This window comes from Ctenocephalides felis, unplaced genomic scaffold (genome assembly GCF_003426905.1).
Source record: "Ctenocephalides felis isolate EL2017-DRISC unplaced genomic scaffold, ASM342690v1 CF-g0.4_SCAFFOLD_00845, whole genome shotgun sequence".
Lineage (NCBI taxonomy): Eukaryota > Metazoa > Arthropoda > Insecta > Siphonaptera > Pulicidae > Ctenocephalides > Ctenocephalides felis.
In genome coordinates, this window is record NW_020536999.1 from 5,937,981 (window position 1) to 5,957,499 (window position 19,519).

General features: G+C 32.1%; 2 protein-coding genes across 2 annotated transcripts in view; one reads left to right on the forward strand and one right to left on the reverse strand.

The window, feature by feature from the left end:
- The window catches only part of LOC113370319 (Krueppel-like factor 9), a 526,951-nt gene extending 508,817 nt beyond the window's left edge, over positions 1-18,134 (reverse strand). Inside the window, exon 1 of the mRNA XM_026610991.1 lies at positions 17,303-18,134. Within this exon, the coding sequence (XP_026466776.1) occupies positions 17,303-17,900 (598 nt within the window). The 5' untranslated portion in view covers positions 17,901-18,134. The remainder of the gene's footprint in view (positions 1-17,302) is intronic.
- LOC113370373 (glycine-rich protein 5-like) overlaps positions 1-19,519 on the forward strand; it is a 294,863-nt gene that overhangs the window by 233,552 nt on the left and 41,792 nt on the right. The window lies entirely within an intron of this gene.

Consider the following 19,519-nt stretch of genomic DNA (forward strand, 5'->3'; position numbering starts at 1 on the left):
ATGGGCTAGAGCAACTGTTAAGTAGTATAACAACTAGCAACAATGATAAATAATAACATAAATTTAAATAAATAAGAGTACAAAGAATAGAATTTACACTAAAATAATGTCCGTAGTATGATGATTTAATATAAAATAAAAGCAAATAATAATAAAATCAATAAAGTAAATAAAATTTCTGTTTAGTAAAATAATACTAGAAAAACCATAAAATATAACAAAATAATATTAGAAATAATAAGATAATGGTTAAACCTCAAAACTTGACATGTTGGAGACTAAATTTTACAAAATTTCACTTTGAAAAATGCAGATTTGTAGACAATTTTATCAGCTTTCTAAATATATATAGCAATTTATATGGGCTAGAACAAAATTTTGTTATATTTAATTAAAAATGAAAAAATGTACAAGGTGTCTTTTTGTTCGATGGCTAAACCTAAAAACTTCGACGTTTCATGTTTGAGACTAAATTTTACAAAATTTTGTTATAAAGATGTATAATTTGATAAATGCAGTTTGGTAGACAATTTCGTAAGCTTTCTAAATATGCATAATAATTTATATGTGCTGGAGCAAAATTTTGTAATATTTAAATAATAAAGAGAAAATGTACACAGTATCTTATTGTTCGATGGCTAAATCTTAGAACTTTGACTTTACACCTTGGAGACTAAATTTTACAAAATTTTGTTATAAACAAGTATAATTTGAAAAATGTAGTTTTGTAGAGAACTATCATCTTTCTAAATATATATAATAACTTATATGAGCTAGAACAAAAGGTTGTAATATTTAAATAATAATGAAAAAATGTACAAGGTGTCTTTTTGTTCGATGGCTAAACCTAAAAACTTCGACGTTTCATGTTTGAGACTAAATTTTACAAAATTTTGTTATAAAGATGTATAATTTGAAAAATGCAGGTTTGTAGAAAAATTCATCAGCTTTGTAAATATATATAATAATTTATATGGCCTAGAACAAAGTGTTGTAATATTTAAATAATAATGATAAAAAGTACGGGGTGTTCTTTTTGTTTGATGGCTAAACCTCAAAACATTGACACGTTCCATGTTGGAGACTAAATTTTACAAAATTTTGTTATAAACATGTATAGTTTGAAAAATGCAGTTTTGCAGAAGATTTTATCAGCTTTTTAAACTTATATAACACTTTATATGGCCTAGAACAAAATGTTGTAATATTTAAATAATAATAGAAAAATGTACGGTGTCTTTTTATTTGATGGTTAAACCACACAACTTTGACGTTTCATGTTGGAGACAAAGTTTTACAAAATTTCGTTATAAACATGTATAGTTTGAAAAATGCAGTTTGGTAGACAATTTCGTAAGCTTTCTAAATATGCATAATAATTTATATGTGCTGGAGCAAAATTTTGTAATATTTAAATAATAAAGAGAAAATGTACACAGTATCTTATTGTTCGATGGCTAAATCTTAGAACTTTGACTTTACACCTTGGAGACTAAATTTTACAAAATTTTGTTACATGTATAATTTGAAAAATGCAGTTTCGTAGAAAACTTTATCAGCTTTCTAAATATGCATAATAATTTATATGTGCTGGAGCAAAATGTTGTAATATTTAAATAATAATAAAAAATGTACAATGTGTCTTTTTGATCGATGACTAAACCGCAAAACTTTGACGTTACACCTTGGAAACTAAATTTTACAAAATTTCGTTATAGATATGTATAATTTAGAAAAAGCAGTTTTGTAGACAATTTTATAAGCTTTCTAAATATATATATATAATAATTTTTATGTGCTAGAACAAAATATTGTAATATTTAAATAATAATGCGAAAATGTACAAGGTGTCTTTGTTAAATGGCTAAACCTCAAAAGTTTGACATTTTATGTTGGAGACTGAATTTTACAAAATTTTATTATAGAGATGTACAATTTGAAAAATGCAGTTTCGTAGAAAAATTCATCAACTTTCTAAATATATATAACAATTCATATGTGCTAGAACAAAATGTTGTAATATTTAAATAATAATGAAAAAAAGTACGGGGTGTTCTTTTTGTTCGATGGCTAAACCTAAAAACTTCAACGTTTCATGTTTGAGACTAAATTTTACAAAATTTTGTTATAAACATGTATAGTTTGAAAAATGCAGTTTTGTAGAAAATTTTATATGGGCTAAAGCAAAATTTTGTAATATTTAAATAAAAATACAAAAATGTACAAGGTGTCTTTTTTTTTGGATGGCTAAACCTCAAACCTATGACGTTTCATGTTGGAGACTAAATTTCACAAAATTTTGTTATGAACAAGTATAATTTGAAAAATGCAGTTTTGCAGAAGATTTTATCAGCTTTTTAAATTTATATAACAATTCATATGGGCTAAAACAAATTATTGTAATATTTAAATAATAATGAAAAAATGTACAGGCAAACAAAATACAAATCCCACGCCTTCTTGATTTCACCAAAAACAAAACACATATCGATCAAAATTTCTAGAAACAAAATTTGTCGACTTCGAAATATTTTTTCTAAAAATTTTAGTACACATCAAATGCTTTTGGAAAACATTTATGAAATTACTAGCACATCTGGCCAAATTGTGATATTGAAATAGATAGTACCAATACCCAACAGGATCATCTGAGGAAGAATCCAAGAAACGTGTACCGAATTGGGTTTTCTGATGGTGTACAATTTTGCTCTACCTTCGGACATTGATACAAGATACGTCCCGCCTAAATATAAATCGAATTTGATCAATGTTCGTCCGTTGTATTCGAAAATGTAACTGTCAGGTTCGACTTCTAATTGTCTATGGGTATCTTCGATAATCTTATGATCAGCAATAAAATCTGGTTTGACGACCATGGGTAATCTAACACTGTCTGAATCCTTGATGACCACTGAATCTCCTGGAAATGTTCCTATGACTGTCAACAAACAAGGTAAGTCCCTATTCCATTACTAAAAATTACTAATAAAAAAACTATCTTACACAATCATATTTTAGATGTCGACTTGGATCGATCATCATCTAGTCTTATTTAGATATCAACTTCAAAAGAGCAATTTTGAGATACTATTTGTCGATTTTCCAAAATTCAGCTGAAGCATGCATATTGGTGTACGACCCCTTCCAAATAAAAACCAAAAATGATGCTAAATGCTAAAAACAACTAAGACAACCTTAGACCCTTACAGACCTTTCGACGACCTTAAATGCTCCTTAAATTTGCAATTTGTTGGCTCCAGGAATACATTGGCATTGGATTTTGCTAAATATAAAATATACTTTGCATCAAAGGATCAATTTAGAAGATCTGGGGAATTAACAATTTTTTATTTAACCACATTTTGTATAAATTAGTAATTAAAGTAGATTTTTGTATTTTTATATGAATAAATTTGTATGTTTTTATATGTATAAATGCGGTTAAAGCATTTTTAAAAATGTATTTTTAATTCAATATAAATAAAACTGTGAAAATGTTTGTCTAATTGCCGTGCGATCAGGCGTATTTTACAAATAAACAAGCAAGGAAGAATAACTGCATCAATAAAGATGCACACCCACTACATGTTTCTAGTATTATTTAAATATTACAATATTTTGTTCTAGTGCATATGAAGTGTTATATATATTTAGAAAGCTTATGAAATTGTCTGCAGAAATGCATTTTTCTAATTATACATTTTTATAACAAAATTTTGTATAAATCGGTCTCTAACAAAAAACGTTAAAGTTTTGAGGTTAAAACATCTAACAAAAAGACACCCTCTACATTTTTTCATCATTATTTAAATATTACAATATTTTGTTCTTGCGCATATGTAATAGATTATTATATAAATTTAGAAAGCTGATAAAATTCTCTACAAAACTGCATTTTTCAAATTATACATCCCCCTATAACAAAATTTTGTAAAATTTAGTCTCAAGCATGAAACGTTTAAGTTTTGAGGTTTAGCCATCGAGTCGAAGACTCGATTTTTCTATTGTTATTTAAATATTACAGGATTTTGTTCTAGTGCATATAAATTATCATACATATTTAGAACGCTGATAAAATTTCGCACAAAATGGCGTTTTTCAAATTATACATGTTTATAAAAAAAATTTGTAAAATTTAGTCTTCAACATGAAACGTTCAAGTTTTGAGGTTTAGCCATCGAGCCAAAGACTGTACCATTCTTTTATCATTATTTAAATATTACAACATATTGTTCTAGTCCATATAAATTGTTATATATATTTAGAAAGCTGATAAAATTATCTACAAAATGGCATTTTTCAAATTATACATTTTTATAACGAAATTTTGTAAAACTTATTGGAATTTCTATCATTAACCATGCAATGGTCTCTATCATTATGAGAACACGGTGTACTTATGTTAAATGAGATCAAGATATATAAATAAACATTAAATATTCATTATTAATTTTCCAAAAAACGAGTTACATCTTTACGTAATTATATACATGTCACAGCAACTCAGTATACTTATAAATTGCTCATTAGATTTTAAAAGGTAAGCTTATTACGCGAGAAGAAAAAATACAGGAAACTGAAAGCCGAGGCACATGATCAAGAAGAGTGGAAAAAGAAGTTCGGAAAGGAAAATACATGAAATAAAAAAAAATGGGGAGAAGAAATAGTGATGATGGGATGAAGGATAAGGAAATCATTTGTTTGTCGTGGCTCTCACACTATGGACCTGCCTTCGGGCAGACTACCATTTATTATTATTATTATTAAGCTTATGCGACTTGCCTCAAGGCAAAATATCACTTACATCTAGTTTTGTTCACTTGCACAAGAATAAAACTGTATTAGTAATCCGTAGTGAAATATGTTGAAGTAACGCTCACCATGCACATCCAAGCCTAAGTAAAAATGTATGGGAAAGCGTCGCGTTAGGTTCGGACGACATGGCAAGCACTCGTAGAATTTGAACACTTTGTCGAAAAATTTGTACAGAAATGCATAATTAGTCTCGAACATAGGGGTAAAAGACAGTACAAGAGTACTTAGCCTTATTTTATTTTATGCAAGGAACTTAGGTACAAGACGCTTTCCACAGGTTTTCTTGGTTCCTGAAAGTTGTTAAGTGATTAAAAAAATGTTTTGGTTAATATGTTTATTAGTTTACAAGTATACACTAGAACAATTTTGTCTTTATAGTCATTGGTTTATAAACTTTGCCCACAATTACAATCCAGCATGCATTTGCTCCCATAAGTATAGCCAGCATATAAGACTTGTTATCATGATCCAATGACCAAACCCTATTCATCAATATCACAACCATCACTCCAATTCCTTCCGCGAATAAATTCAAAGCCAAAACAAAAACCTTGAGGGACATTGGAGCTTCTGAGTAGCACAACTGATCAATTGTGATATTGAAATAGATAGTACCAATACCCAACATAATCATCTGAGGTAGTATCCAAGAGACGTGAACCGAATTGGGTTCCCTGATGGTGTACAATTTACCTTTACCTTCAGACATTGATACAAGGTACGTTCCTCCCATATATAAATCGAATTCGAGCAAAATTTTACCGTTGAATTCGAAAATGTAACTGCCAGGTGCGACTTCTAATTGTCTATTGGTATCTTCGATAATCTCATGACCAGCAATAAAATCTGGTTTGACGACCATGGGAATTCTAACACCGCTTGAATCCTCGATGACCACCGAGTCTCCTGGGTATGTCCCTATGATTGTCAATAAAGGCCTGAAGGTTTCTGAATCTACAAAATGTTCTGCATGGATAAACAGATCAGAAACGCCTCTGTAAAGTCTTAGGAACATAATTAGACTGTCACCGCCTTCGGCGGTGACTCTTTTGTCTATTGGTGAGAAGCATTCACCTTTCACAGACATTTCGAATGTATTTTTAACCGGAACAATACTGCTGTACGTTCCCTTTGATACAACAATAATGCTTCCTCCAGGCGAAATACTCGGACAATCAATCACTGCCGTACAGTCGTGTTCGTTGAATAGTCTTATTTCCATTTCGTTGGCTTTAGGAACAACTGGCAATTTGCTCTTTATAACAGATTCCAAAAAACCTGAACAACCGAACGCCAAGGCTAAACAAGTTGTTCCGAAAATCATTTGCTTAAGCGTAGTGTACATCCTTAAAAACTTCAATACAGGATCAATGAGATATTCGCAAACTGGTACTAAAATTATGCTGAAAAAGCCATGTATCATATCATGGTGATCGGGTAAGAAATTATACGATAATATTCTACCGTCCATTCTGGTGAGTGTGTAAGACCAGTCGTTTTCTTGTACTGTATTGATAGCACCATACATAATTATTGTGCTGAAAACTATAGTCATATTAAAAACGGTTTTGATGTCTTTTACCAATTGTTGGCCATAAACAGGTTCTGCATGGTCCAACCAATGAGGTTTCGGATTGGTTTTGTGTTCTTTGATGCTGCGTTTTGCACCATAACATATACATTTACACAAATCAGCTCCTACATTAGGTTGCATTGGCCTGATGACGTAGTATTTCCTTCCCAGTGCAAACAATATCAAAGTAATTGTGCATAAAATCAGGCTTATACCTTGTGGCAGGATGTAGCAATCCTGTTCGCCCAAACAAGCATAGTAACTTTTTGCCAATGGTGCAAAAAGGCTGCCTAGGACATACATTCCCTGCTGGCAAAAATAGTACCATCTCAGATACTTTGTCAGTAATTCATCCTGACTTGGAAGATCGAATTGATCAGCTTCCAAGGCATATTCCAAGGTATCCATAAAAATAGTGGTGACGACATTATATGAAGTTTTCACACTTTGCAATATAATGCTATAACGATACAGAACCGGTACGGATATAATCACATTGTACACTTGTAGAAACCAATCTATAATATGGAAAATCAATCTTGATTTGAACCTGTTCCAGCGACTGTCGAAAATCAGGGCTCCAAATGGTCCCAAAAAATGGGCTAACATATCCGTCAGGTGCAGCAGCAAAGTAGCCGTATCTTCGTTGTAATTATGCTTGGTTGTCATGAATAAATATTTTAGTGAATTTGCAAAACCCTGATCGAAACTGGACACACCACGAACCACAAGTAACATCACTGCTCCTTTTGGGAACCCTTTGCGTGCGTTTTGCTGCTCCATTTCAAAAATCTTATTGTCTAAATTTTAAACAATTTTGTGAAATGAACTCACTGAAAATTTTAATTTGCTTTCACACAAAATGCTGTCATTGATTTTCATTTTTCGATTGAAAATCAATTTTTTGACAAGTGAAGTTATAAAATATAAATATAATTTGGTAAAATATTTTTTTATTACTTACTAGCAAACCCGACAAACTCCATTTCGCCACCAGATAATTTCGTGAGAAAGATGAAGAAATTTTTTGTTTGTTTTATATTTGAAAAGGAAAAATTTGATTTCATTACACAACAGTAATGAATTTATTTCGATTACAAAAGTGAAGTGCTTTTTAGTTGAACTTCTCTAAGTAAATGAAAGTGAATCCGCAAATTATCCGTTTCATTGAAGTGCTCTTTGGTAAACCACATTTTTTGTTTTTTGGTCTGACGTTAACACAAACAAAACGGATGGTTTTCCAACTCGTGAACAGGCAACGTATAACTGCCCATGTGAAAAATAATGATTTTCTAAATAATCTATTTGAAATTTATCCCGCAAACACTAAGCGATTGGCCTTGCGACTTGTTAATAGTTATTGCGAACGCAAGGCGAACTGGAAATTGCAATCGTTTGAAGTCAAACGGAAGACCAGTCGGAATCATTGGTATGTCACCAAATCGCCAGCAATTTTTGATTGAATGGTGAAATTCAGTGCGTGTACATCATTATTCTTTGCGGCAAGAATTGCTAGTTGACTTAACCAAGCATAATTCTGATAAGTCTCACTAATATCATTATTCGTATTTTAAATTACGGCGCGTGAAGTTCCAGCAATTTGCATTAGGGCACGAAGCCATGCACCACTAATTTTCTTAGCTATAAACCTTGCGGAGCCCGAGGCCTTTCCAACGAAGGCAAAATTGTCGAAATCGGTTCGTGCGTTCTGGAGTTATATCGTCAGGAAGGAAAACCCGACTTATTTTTATATATATATGTAGATAGTTTTCTAGCCAATCTAAAATATTCTTTGTCTAATAAAAAATGCGGACTATGCAATTTTGTACAATTTTTTCGGCAAATAGTTTAAATTCTACGAGTGCTTGCCATGTCGTCCGAACCTAACACGACGCTTTTCCATACATTTTTACTTAGGCTTGGATACGCATGGTGAGCGTTACTTCAATATATTTCACTACGGATTACTAATGCAGTTTTATTCTGAGTAATGATCAATCGCGAGAGTCCGCGATTGTCGTCGGCAATGTTCGCGCAGATATGTGACGTCACACTTGAGCATTATATACAACGGGAAACATATGAGGACTAGCAGTCAACTAGCAACTCGGTATATTTTAAAATTTGACTTTGAGAAATTTATTAGGCTAGTTATTAAATTGATCAATTGACAACTATTCACTTGTCAAAAAATCGATAAATTATTTATTTCGAAATGGAATGGGTAGCCACAAAGACCGGGTTTCCGAAAGGAGCAGTAATGTTACTTGTGGTTGGTGGTGTGTCCGGCTTCGACTTGGGTTTTGCTGCCTCCCTGATACAATTATTTATTACAACCAAGCATAATTTTAGTGAAGATACAGCTACTTTGGTGATGAACCTGACGGATATGACGGCATATTTCCTAGGACCATTCGCAGCCTTGATCCTAGACAGTCGCTGGAACAGGTTCAAGTGTAGATTGTTTTTCCATACATTTGATTGGTTGCTACAGTTGTACAATGTGATTATATCCGTACCGGCCTTGTATCCTTATAGCATTATATTGCTAAGTGTGAAAGCTTTGAGTAATGTCGTCGTCATTATTTTTGTCAATTCCTTAGAAAATGCTTTGGAAGCTGATCAATTCGATCTTCCAAGTCAAGATGCATTGCTGACAAGATACTTAAGATGGTACTACTTTTGCAACCAGGGAATGTATGTAATAGGCAGCCTTTTAGCACCATGGGCAAAGACTTACTATGCTTGTCTGGGCGAACAGGATTGCTACATCCTGCCACAAGGTATAAGCTTTATTTTCTGCACACTCACTTTCATAACATTTGTATTGGGAAGGAAATACTATGTCAACAGGCCAGTGCATACTAATGTGGGAGTTGATATGGGCAAATGCATATGGTATGGTGCAAAACGCAGCATCAAAGAACACAAAACCAATCCGAAACCTCATTGGTTGGACCATGCTGAACCTGTTTATGGACAACAATTGGTAACAGATATCAAAACAGTTTTTAATATGATTATAGTTCTTAGCACAATAATTGTCTACGGAGCTTACACTTCCGTAAATGAAAACGAGTGGCCTTTTACACTGACCAGATTGGATGGTAGAATATTTTCGTACAATTTCCTACCCGACCACCATGCCATGGTACAATGTTTTTTCAGCATAATTTTAGTACCAGTTTGCGAATATCTCATTGATCCTGTATTGAAATGCATAAGGATGTACACTACGCTTAAGCAAATGATTTTTGGAGCAATTTGTTTAGCCCTGGCATTCGGTTGTTCAGGTGTTTTGGAATCTTTTGTAAAGAACACACTGCCAGTTGTTCCTAATGCCAACGAAATGGAAATAAGACTATTCAACGAATTCGACTGTACGGCAGTGATTGATTGTCCGAGTATTTCGCCTGGAGGAAGCATTATTGTTGTATCTAAGGGAACGTACAGCAGTATTGTTCCGGTTAAAAATACATTCGAAATGTCTGTGAAAGGTGAATGCTTTTCACCAATCGACAAGAGAGTCACCGCCGAAGGCGGTGACAGTCTAATCATGTTCCTAAGATTCTCCAGAGATGTTTCTGATGTTTTTATCCATGCAGAACATTTTGTAGACTCAGAAACCTTCAGGCCTTTGTTAACAATCATAGGGACATACCCAGGAGACTCAGTGGTCATCGAGGATTCAGACGGTGTTAGAATTCCCATGGGCGTCAAACCAGATTTTATTGCTGGTCATGAGATTATCGAAGATACAAATAGACAATTGGTAGTCGAACCTGACACTTACATTTTCGAGTTCAACGGACAAAAATTGATCAAATTCGATTTATATATGGGAGGAACGTATCTTGTATCAATGTATGAAGGTCGAGCAAAGTTGTACACAATCAGAGAACCCAATTCAGTGCACGTCATTTGGGTACTTCCTCAGATGATCCTGTTGTGTATTGGTACTATCTATTTCAATATCACAATTGACCAGTTGTGCTACTCAGAAGCCCCAATGTCTCTCAAGGTTCTTGTTTTGGCTTTGAATAAATTCGCAGAAGGAATTGGAGTTTTGGGCGTAATAATCATAGACTGGTTTTGGTTATTGGATCATGACAGCAAGTCCTACTTGCTGGCTATCTTTATGGGATTAAATGCATGCTGGATAGCAATTGTGGGTAAAGTTTATAAGCCAATGACTATAAAGACAAAATTGTTCTAATGTATAATAGTGAATATATAAAAATATTGGCCAAAACAATTTCGTAGTGATTTCACAGTTTTCAGGAACCAACAACACGTCTAGATTATTTTGAATCAAATATATTATTACAAATACTGTAACTTTCATTATTTTAACTATCTCATTATATCTGAGCAAATCAAATGTAAATCATAAATCAATTTATCTCCAGAACATTAACAATCGTCATTTCATTTCGAATTCAATTTAAAAAAAAATATAGTTGCCTAAACACATAATTGAAAAAGTGCTCCCGTATAATCACAGTCTAAACGCATTTGTAAATAATTCTGTGCGACATTTCCACTTATACTGTGCTTAGCTCGGCGGAATTTTCATATTTTTTAATAGTTTTCACAAAATTAGAACTGGAAAAGTGCTTCAGTACATAAACAGTATGAACGAACTTGGGTACACATTTGTACCAGAGTGGCGCTTAGACTGGGTGATTTTTTGAATTTTTAATCCAAAATTACAAAAATATTTTATGGAAAATAAAAAAAGATATAATATTTTTTTATCCTTAAAAGCAATTGTTTTGTCAATACAACCAGAAAGATTTTTAGATAATTCAAAACGGATACTGCGTTCTCTCAACTTGTATTTTCTGCACTCTTTGCTCCGTATCTCCGTAAAGGCTGTACCTGCCTTTGCCAAAAACTAATCAGCACATCTCCCTATCAATAAGAATCGAATGTTTTTTAAACCATTCAAATCGGTTGATCCGTGCGCCCGAGAACGTGGACACAAATGCGGACATACAAAACACACACACACACACACACATACACACACACATCCATTTTTTTTTGAGGTATGCTTCTTAAAAATGTTCAGAAACCTTCAAAACGTCGAGAAATGCAAAAATTTTCATTTTCGATTTTCGCCCCATTACTATAACTACCCTACGGGAAGTTATAAATGTGAATGGTCTTTTTGTTCAATGGCTACATCTAAAAGTGTGTGTCTCAATCATTATATTATTATCTTTTAAAACTTCTTTCTGCTTGTTTATATGTAAAATACGCCTGATCGCGCGGCAAATGGATAGACAGACAATTTCACAGTATCAAGAATCAAGCATAAGATAGACTTGCCATAACAACGTTATGCCAAAAATTTAAAGACTATTTATCTTGGTTTCTGAAAATTGTTAAATGTTTAACAAATTGCTTCAGTCAATATTTTTATTAGTTTACTAGTATACACTAGAACAATTTTGTCTTTATAGTCATTGGTTTATAAACTTTGCCCACAATTGCTATCCAGCATGCATTTAATCCCATAAAGATAGCCAGCAAGTAGGACTTGCTGTCATGATCCAATAACCAAAACATATCTATGAATATTGTGCCCAAAACTCCAAATCCTTCTGCGAATTTATTCAAAGCCAAAACAAAAACTTTTAGAGACATTGGAGCTTCTGAATAGCATAATTGGTCAATTGTGATATTGAAATATATAGTACCAATACCCAACAGAATCATCTGTGGAAGTATCCAAGAAACATGTACCGAATTGGGCTCTCTGATTGTGTACAATTTTGCTTGACCTTCAGATATTGATATGAGATACGTTCCTCCCATATCTAAATCGAATTTGATCAATGTTCGTCCGTTGTATTCGAAAATGTAACTGTCAGGTTTGACTTCTAATTGTCTATTTGTATTTTCGATAATCTTGTGTTCGGCAACAAAATCTGGTTTGGCGACCATGGGAATTCTAACACCGCCTGAATCCTCTATGACCACTGCGTCTCCTGGGTATGTGCCTATGACTGTCAACAAAGGCTTGAAGGTTTCAGAATCCACAAAATGTTCCGCATGCACAAATATATCAGATTCGTTTTTATAGTTTCTTAAGAATATTATAACGCTGTCACCGCCTTCGGCGGTGACTCTTCTGTTAATTGGTGCGAAACATTCACCTTTTACAGACATTTCGAATGTAGTTTTAACCGGAACAATACTGCTGTACGACCCCTTTGATACAACAATAATGTTTCCTTCGGGCGAAATACTCGGACACTCGATCACTGCCGTACAGTCGTGTTCGTTGAAAAGTCTTATTTCCATTTCGTTGGCTTTAGGAACAACTGGCAATTTGCTCTTTACAAAAGATTCTAAAAAACCTGAACAACTGAACGCCAAGGCTAAACAAATTGCTCCAAAAATCATTTGCTTAAGCGTAGTGTATATCCTTGTCCATTTCAATACAGGATCAATGAGATATTCGCAAACTGGTACTAAAATTATGCTGAAAAATCCATGTATCATATCATGGTGATCGGGTAAGAAATTATACGAGAGTATTCTGCCATCCATTCTGGTAAGTGTAAAAGACCAGTCCTTTTCCTGCACCGAATTCAAAGCACCATACACAATTATTGTGCTAAGAACTATAATCATATTAAAAACAGTTTTAATATCTGTTACCAATTGTTGTCCATAAACAGGTTCTGCATGGTCCAACCAATGAGGTTTAGGATTGGTTTTGTGTTCCTTAAAGCTTTGTTTTGCACCATACCATATGCATTTGCCCATATCAACTCCCACATTAGTATGCACTGGCCTGTTGACATAGTATTTCCTTCCCAATACAAATGTTATGAAAGTGAGTGTGCAGGAAATTAGGCTTAAACCTTGTGGTAGGATGTAGCAATCCTGTTCGCCCAAACAGGCATAGTAAGTCTTTACCAATGGTGCTAAAAGGCTGCCTATTACATACATTCCCTGGTTGCAAAAGTAGTACAATCTCAGGTATTTTGTCAGCAATGCATCTTGACTTGGAAGATCGAATTGATCAGCTTCCAAGGCATTTTCTAGAGAATTTATAAAAATAATGTCGACGACATTAAATAAACTTTTCACACTTTGCAATATGATGCTGTAAGGATACAGAGCCGGTACGGATATTACCACATTGTACAACTGGACCAACCAATCTAATGTATGAAAAATCAATCTACACTTGAATCTGTTCCAGCGACTGTCTAAGATCAAAGCTCCAAATGGTCCCAAGAAATAAGCAGTCATATCAGTCAGGCACATCAGCAAAGTAGCTGTATCTTCACTCAAATTATGCTTGTTCGTCATGAATAAATTTTTTAGGGAAACTGCAAAACCCATGTCGAAGTTGTACACAGCACCAACCACAAGTAACATTACTGCTCCTTTTGGAAACCCGGTCCTTGTACTTTCCTGCTCCATTTTGAAAATATTTTGGTGTGAATTTTAAACAGTTTTTTGAAACAAACCCACTGAAAATTTTAATTTGCTTTCATACAATATGCTGTCATTGATTTTCATTTATCGAAACGAAAGTTATTTTTTGACAAGTAAATAGTTTTCAATTGGTCAATTCAAAACCTAGCCAATTATTCTTCATTAAAGCATACCGAGTTGCTTTAGACCATTATGACATTAAACAATATCATAGGTAATTTAATTTAGTACAAATTTATCAAATACACCATTCATATTAATCGAATGGTTTAAAAGCTACAAAAAATAAGGTAAACAAATGCACGCGCAGTGCATTACCAACAATATGCACTTTTGTCGCGCTCGCGTTTTATAAAGGAAATTTACCTTCGGGTAAAAAACCCATGTTATAAAGTGCAATGTACATACTTTTATATACTGAAATATATAGTCTTTGAATTGAAAAATTGAATTAAAGGAAATTTAGAATTTAAACTTCGAAGTTTACCAAGTTGCACTAGAACTTTATAATATTTAACAAAAATATGAAAATATACTGTATTTATTTATACCACGAGTTTGCAGAAAAACTCGCTTTACTATTATAAAAATATTTACATCCTTATAACATTTATATATTATGATCTCGGAACATGTTTTTTATATTTATTGAAATAACTCAAAAATTTTGTTCAGACCATTTTTTTTAGTCAGGAACTAGATAGAATTTACTAAAATTTCATTAAAACAGTCTAATACATTCCAAAACACTTTTTTGAATGAAACTATTTTGAAATCGCTCGAGTTTAAAATTCTCCATCATAAAAATTGATACATAGGCAGACATTAACAATAGTAAAAATTCTCATATTTTTTTACATTTATTCCAAAAACTCGAAAATGTTGTTCCTGGCACTCTTTTCATAAGCTTAGCAGAAACTAGATACAATTTACTACGAATCCCTATACACAGTTTGAAACAGTCTTGAACAAAAATTTTGGATAAATCCAATACAAACTCGCCCTTATACATTCAATACAAACTCGTCATTATACATAATCCTTAAACAAGCTTTCGGGACATTTTTGTACAGTTTTTTGAATAACTCAAAAATTTTGTTCGGGACCTTCAAATTTATTTAACTTAGCAGAAACTAGATAAAATTTAGCACCAATCCCTATACTCAGTTTAAAAAAGTCTTAAACAAAATTATTGTATAAATCCAATACAAACTCGTCATTATACATATCATATATATCAGGAACCAAATCACATTTTTCTAAATAACTGAAAAACTTTGTCCGGGACACTCAAATTTATTTAGCTTAGCAGAAACTAGATAAAATTTACAATAAATTCCTATACTCAGTTTAATATAGTCCCAAACAAAATTTTTGAATAAATCCAATACAAACTCGTCAATATACATAGTCCTTAAACAAGCTTTCAGGACATTTTTGTACAGTTTCTTGAATAACTCAAAAATTTTGTTCAGGACACTCTTTTTGTTAGCTTAGCAGAAACTAGATATAATTTACTACATTTTCTGTAAACAGTTTAATCTACTCATACAAATATTTTGAATAATTCAATAAAAACTCACCCTTATTTATTGTCCTAAGTTTCCCACATAAGATTTCGGAACATTTTTTCGATTCTTTCTGAATAACTCGAAAGTTTTGTCCAGGACACTCTTTTTTAATTTTTTAATTAGCTTAGCAAAAAGTAGATAAAATTCGTTACATTTCCTAGAAAACAGTTTAATATAGTCCTATATAAATATTTTGTAAAAATCCTCTGTAAACTCGCCCGTTATATATTGTTCTAATAATACGTACCATACAAGTTACCAACACATTTTTGTACATTTTTCTTAATAACTCAAAAATTTTGTTTCGAGCACTTTTTTTAGTTAGCTTAGCAGAAACTAGATAAAATCTAGTATCAATCCCGATACACAGTTTAAAACAATCCTAAACAAAATTTTGTACAAACCCCAACGCCAACCCCAAAAATCATCAAAAGTTGAAACCATCAAAAATCCATCTATTACCCAAGCGACAATTTAATTCAAAATCACCATCAAAAATCACATAAAATTTAATAAATAAATATAAAAAAGAGTGCGCGTAAGGATCACACGCGATTGAAGTAAAACTTATTTGCAATTATATTGTAGCAAATTTAAGTTGAGTAAAAATAAATACATCATATAAAAATTTTGAATAATGTTTATTAGTAATATGGTAGGTAACACTCGTGATGCACGCGTTTATTAGTCTCGTCAATCATTATACACATTTATAGAATGATAAATTATAAATTATATATTTATGATTGCATTAAAAATATGTACAATATTTACAAGCAATAATGTAAACAAAGTCGTACTTGAAATATGACATGATCGTTTTAAAGTAATTGCTGATTAATAAATTCTATAATATTCATTCACACAGTGGATTATGTTAAACAACGCCTAAACAAATATTGTTTTTGCAAATTAACTCATCCTGTAACAATTGTGTTTGAAGAACTTCATGTAATTAAAATTAACATACATTCATTTACTATTTGTATTTTTTTACTTTTTCGCTGACGATATAATCTCATTCCTTGGACAGCTGTAATATCCGTCTTGCCTAACAAATTGAAGCCATACTTTTATATTTGTTTTATTTAACAAGCCCTGCACATAGCTTGATCTATGAATCATTTGCTTTTTTATGTGAACGTTAATGCAATGATCATCATCGATATTACGAGGTAATAAATTAATCATATTATTAATGTCAACAGGCACATTTATAATTTGGCCAAACATTCCAAATTATCCATTTGCATGTCGCAATCGTCTAATTTGCATGAAACACAACCTAGGTGAAATTAACCTTTTAGATACAGTATCTAGTTTAGGTAGATAATTTGGTATAGGTGGAAATACAAATGTGTTAAATTTACACAAAGTGGGAATTTTACCCGAATTTAATATCTTTCGACAAGTTTGACATCCAACCTGATTATTTAAATCAATATTCAAAAAGCATTATTAAGTATTTGTTTTTGAGCATCATTTGATATATCTAAGTCACTTTGAAGCCAAAGACGATCACACACAAAACATACATAGCCAAAGCTATCATTTCTTATTTATTTGCGATCATTTGCACTACAATTATTTATGGGGGACGGGATAAAATATTCTTCCGATCCTGACATTTTTATTAACTCACGAATTATACTGCTAACCCATGTCGCGCCTAAAGAAGTTTTACTTGGAAAAATGTTTGGAGACTACGAGCTAAATACAAAACTCAAGTGAAAGTCGACACATTTTTGCGATAGCTGCGCCTACTAGCGTCGTAGTGTTCAACTTCACGTTGGCGTTTTCGTTGCATTTGTACGGATTCACACCCATGTCGCGCCTAAAGAAGTTTTACTTCAAAAAATAAATTTTTCCTTTTTCCACTAACCTGTATGTGTCCTCAAATGTGCCTTGAGATGCGAGCTTTTGCCATAAACCTTATCGCAGCCTTCATAGGCGCACTTGTGCGTTTTCCGGAACTCCTTGGGAGCACTCGGCACTTTCTTACCACTTTTCACACCACTAGTCGCACTTTCAACACTATGTAAACCACTACTACTAATCCCACCACCACTATCGATATTAGACATAACATTCAGGACATCCTGATTTTCATTCGGAGATCCTGGGCAATCAGAAACAGGTTTATCCTGGACATCCATCGATAAAACTTTGTCTTCCTGACCCTCCTGAATTTTATCCTCAGAATCGATTAAAGCATCTTCATCTATATGCAATTCATCATCATCACTCTGGATTTCAGGAACAGGTTCTTGTTTAATACTAGTCAGGTCTGTTAAAATCCTGGCTACCAGGTACATGGGGCTGTTCCTACTGGCAAGTTTCCCGTCGTCGACTTTGCAAGGTTCTTGATCGAAATTCGGATGAGGAGATCTGTTGCTCAAATCCAGAGGCGGAGTGTCGACACTTTTGCCGGCTGACATTGCCAGGAGACACTGGGCTGCGAATTTTATGTCTTGATCCATTTTGATAATGGATTTTGGAAATTAATAAATTGAGAAGATTTTGATGGTGCTTGGGTTGGAAGTGATTTTTTGGGGTGACATTTTTGCGTGATGATATTTGGAGGATGATTGTCCAGGTTTGATCAAATTTTTGTCAAAAGTTTGTGAATGTTCGATTTAAAAGTTCGTAATGATTTTAATTTTTAAACACCACTAGTTCATTTTCTTATAATTTTTCAAATTCGATTATTTTTGTCAATATTTTTCACTTTAATTTTCATTTACTTTAATTTAATTTTTTTTTTTAATTCACTTTAATTTTAAATAATATTTGCACTAACAAAAAAATGTAATTTGTTTAAAATTTATTTTTTAGTTAGATTTTCCTGAAAAAAAAAAGAATTTGTTTATTAAAATAAATATGCAAAAAATGTTTAAAATATATATAAAAAATATATTAATTTTTATAAAAATTTCACTTTAAAATTTGAAATGAATATATAAATTAAAAAATATACATATACATATATATATATATATATATATATATATAAACATTGTCTAACATTATAATGCCCTAAAGCAACTCGGTATACTTTAAAATATTAATAGAAACTAATAAAATTTAATTGTAATTGAATAACTGCTTTTTGTGCATTTATTTGCAGTATCTCTTATAACTTTTGAAGGAATAGTCTAAAATAAATAAAATATCAAACATATTTGTACTAAATTACATAATAAACAATTTTTTCTAATATTATAAATTCCTAGAGCAACTCGGTATACTTAAAAATCGTAATTGAAAAAAGACATGTTCTAGCTGTAGTGTAATGCCTTACAATGCATCATGCCATTTTGTGTGCATTTATTTATTATATCTCTTAACTTTTAAACAAATTGTCCAAAATAAACAAAATATTCTGCAAATTTGTACTAAACTAAATTATCTATAGCATTGTCTAATATTATAATGCCCTACACCATTTCGGTATACTTTAAAATCTCAATTGAAAATAGACTAACGTCCTGATTGTAGTACAAAGCATTAAAATGCACCATTAAATTGCATCACATGTAACTTTTAAACGGTTTGTCCAAAATAAACGAAACATTCTGCAAATTTATTTAAAATTAAATTATCTTAAACATTGTCTAACATTATAAGTACCTACAGCTACTCGGTATATTTTAAAATAATAATTGAAACTAATAAAATTTAATTGTAACGGAATAACTACTAATTGTGACTTTATTTGCTATATCTCTTATAACTTTTAAACGATTTGTCTTTAAAATGACCCCAAAACCAACCTATTGATATCAAATTATATAACCAACACGTGTCGGGAATGGCTTCCACTATTTGTGTGCACTTATTTTTAGTAACTTTGAAAAATAAATGAAATATTCCGCAAATTTGTTGGAAATTAAATTATCTACAATATTGTCTAACATTATAAGTACCTACAGCAACTCAGTATACCTTAAAATTATAATTGAAAGTCGACAAATTTCGCGGACATAGTAACACGCAATGCTTCAATTATTTTGGATACATTTACTTATTGCATCTCCAGACAATCAACGGATTGTCTAAAATAAATGAAATATTCGGCAAATTTGTTTAAAATTATCTA